The sequence below is a fragment of the Cynara cardunculus genome (assembly GCF_001531365.2).
Source record: "Cynara cardunculus var. scolymus isolate 2C chromosome LG 13, CcrdV1, whole genome shotgun sequence".
In the NCBI taxonomy this organism is placed as follows: Eukaryota; Viridiplantae; Streptophyta; class Magnoliopsida; order Asterales; family Asteraceae; genus Cynara; species Cynara cardunculus.
In genome coordinates, this window is record NC_037540.1 from 18945263 (window position 1) to 18948331 (window position 3069).

General features: G+C 43.7%; 1 protein-coding gene across 1 annotated transcript; it reads right to left on the bottom strand.

Annotated features, from left to right (window-relative positions):
* Window positions 1-235: 235 nt before the first annotated feature.
* LOC112524859 lies at window positions 236-2929 on the bottom strand. The gene is made up of 2 exons (XM_025134805.1): window positions 1937-2929; window positions 236-1834 (listed from the first exon to the last, which is right to left on the bottom strand). The coding sequence occupies exons 1-2, from the start codon at window positions 2927-2929 to the stop codon at window positions 236-238; spliced, it is 2592 nt and encodes an 863-aa protein (XP_024990573.1).
* Window positions 2930-3069: the final 140 nt, after the last annotated feature.

The window sequence follows — 3069 nt, forward strand, 5'->3', positions numbered from 1 at the left end:
AACTCCCCTGATTTGATGAGTGACCTCCCAATGTAAGAATCCGTGGAGATGGGCGCGTCTTTTCAAGCGTCCAACATTCGGGGTGAACCTGAGAACATAGAAATCCAAGAGTGAAACTAGAGAATCTAAAAACAAACTAAATAACTGAAAACAATAAATAGCAAGAAATGGAAATTCGTGGGTTGCCTCCCACGCAGCGCCTTTCTTTTATGTCTTTGGCTAGACCATACTCAGTTCAATTCTTGTAGCTTGGCGTGTCCAAAGCTACCCTTTCTAATTCCCTTCCATCAAAGCCTTCATAGAACGGCTTTAGCCTATGGCCGTTAACTTTAAAAATCTGCCCCGTAGATAGACTTTGTATCTTCACTGCACCATGCTCAAAAACGGTTAAAACAACAAAAGGTCCTATCCATCTGGACCTTAACTTACAGGGAAATAACTTTAATCTAGAGTGATAGAGGAGAACTTTCTGACCTTTAGTAGAAGACTTACGTGAAATACGAGAGGCATGGAACGCCTTGGTCATAGTGTCAGATAAAGACTCGATAATATCAACAAAACATAAAGATGAAACATCACTAGGAAATCGCATGGCATCATATATATTAATTTTAATCATCTCGCCATCGAATTCCATGGTCAAACTACCACTATGGACATCTATCTTCGTCTTAGAGGTTTTCAAAAATGGTCTACCTAGCAAAAGCATACCGACCTTGGAGGCATTTTTCTCCTCCATATCTATAACATAAAAATCTGCCGGAAAGACCAATTCATTCACTTGAACTAGCACGTCCTCTAATACCCCTTTAGGGTAGCCAATAGACCTATCCGCTAATTGGGTTACCACACCGGTTGGCTTAAGGGGCCCTACATCCAAAGATGAGKAGAYRGCATATGGCATAACATTAATTGATGCCCCCAAGTCCAACATGGCTTGATCTACCGAGACATTGCCTACCTTACATGGTATGGTAAACATGCCCGGGTCTTTACACTTGGGTGGTAACTGTCTTTGCAAAACAGCGGACACATTTTGACTCATGCTTATCTTTTCATTGCCCTTTAGTTTCCTTTTATTCGTACAAAGCTCTTTCAAGAACTTAGCATATCTAGGAACTTGCTTAATTGCATCTAATAAAGGGATGTTTACCTGAAATTTCCGAAATGTGTCAAGGATCTCCTTCTCTTCACTCTCCCGCTTTGTCTTCTCGAATCGGCTCGGGAATGGCGGTGCTTGAACTATCAATTCGGGTGTCTTCTTCTTTGCTTCCTCTTCTTTGGCATCCTTTGCACCTGAAGTGGATGTCTTGACTTCTAACTCTTCTTCTTCCTCATGAACCTTTTCTTTCTTCTTCTTTACAACCTCTTGAAGCTCCTTTCCGCTTCTCAAAGTGACAGCACTCACATTTGCCTTCGGATTCATCTCCGTTTGAGACGGCAATTTACCTTTGTTTGCTAATTGGCCAACAGTGGCCTGAAGGTCTTGAATACTTGCCTGAGTTTCCTGTTGAAATTTCACCATGTTAGCAGCCATAGACTTAACTAAATCCTCTAATGACATACCTGAGCCACTAGGAGCTTGCGGTGACACTTGATGTTGATGTTGGGCACTCGGCTGAAATGGTGCCTTCGGTTGATGTTGTTGCTGAAAACCCGGTGGTGCTTGGAATTGTTGAGGTTGAAACTGCTGAGATTGCTGGAATGAGCCTCTTTGCTGAAATTGTTGACCTTGTCCTTGTCCTTGCCTCGGGGCATAGTTCAGATTCGGATGCTGCCTCCAACCGGGGTTGTATGTGCTCGAGAAAGGGTCGGGAGCCCGATTGCTTGAATTCTGAAAGTTGTCACCCCCAATGGCATTCACTTGCTATTCTTCTTCATGTAAAGTCGGGCATGCATTGGTGGGATGTGCCACTGATGAGCAAAATCCACATGCCTTGACTTGAGGCATATTACCCATGGCAAGCTGTTTCACAAGGTTAGTCAAATCAGTTATTTTAGTCTCTAAAGATTTAACATGTACCTCACTAGCGCCTCGACCAATGTCACTCCGTACTCCAAATTGCTTGGAGTTTTTCGCCATGGTGTCTATCAAAGTCCTCGCTTGTGTTGGTATCTTGTTCACTATAGCTCCTCCGCTCACAGCATCCATCATCTTTCTTTCCATCGGTAGCAAACCTTCATAAAAATATTGAATTATTAATTCATCAGAAATTCCATGTTGAGGACAACTTACACAAAGGCGCTTGAAGCGCTCCCAATACTCGTATAAAGACTCCATGTCCTTCTGCTTGATCGCACATATCTCTCTTCTAAGCCCGGCGGCTTTGGATGCGGGAAAGTACTTGTCGAGGAATGCTCTCGCCATTTGCGCCCAAGTGGTGATGGATCCTGGCGGTAAGTAGAAAAGCCACTCCCTAGCTGCGTCAACTAGGGAGAATGGAAATGCCTTTAGCTTGAGATTCTCCACCGTCGTGCCTTGTGGTTTCATCCCCAAGCACACCATGTGGAACTCGGTCATATGCTTGTACGGGTCTTCGTTAGCTAAACCATGAAAACGAGGCAGTAAGTGTATTAAACCAGTTTTAAGTTCTGCACTTACCTCTTCCGGCGGATAAGTGATGCAAAGAGGTTGCTCAGCGACGTTGGGTGCTGCCCATTCCCTTAAAGTGCGTTCGGGATTCGTCATTTCCTCTTCAGTCTCGATGACCGGTTCTTCTTGCTCAAAATGAGGTTTCTTTTCTTCGTCCTCCGTTTGTTCTTCTGAATCGGATGACAACTCAATATCTTTCCAAATATTGAGAACCTGTGAAGAAGTAGACGTGCCTTGCTTCTTCCGAAGCTTAGCTTGCTTTCTTAGCTTCTTTGCGGTTTTCTCAATTTCCGGATCAATTGGCAATGGTGAACCTGCACGAAACGATCTTGGCATAAACAGTTAAACTTTGCCAAGTCCCCGGCAACGGCGCCAAAAATTTGACGGGTGTCGAGTCCGGCAAATAATATAATTTATATAAATAAGCCTATTATCTCTAAAACACACTTGTGATAGCGATAAGTAGGGTCGTCTCC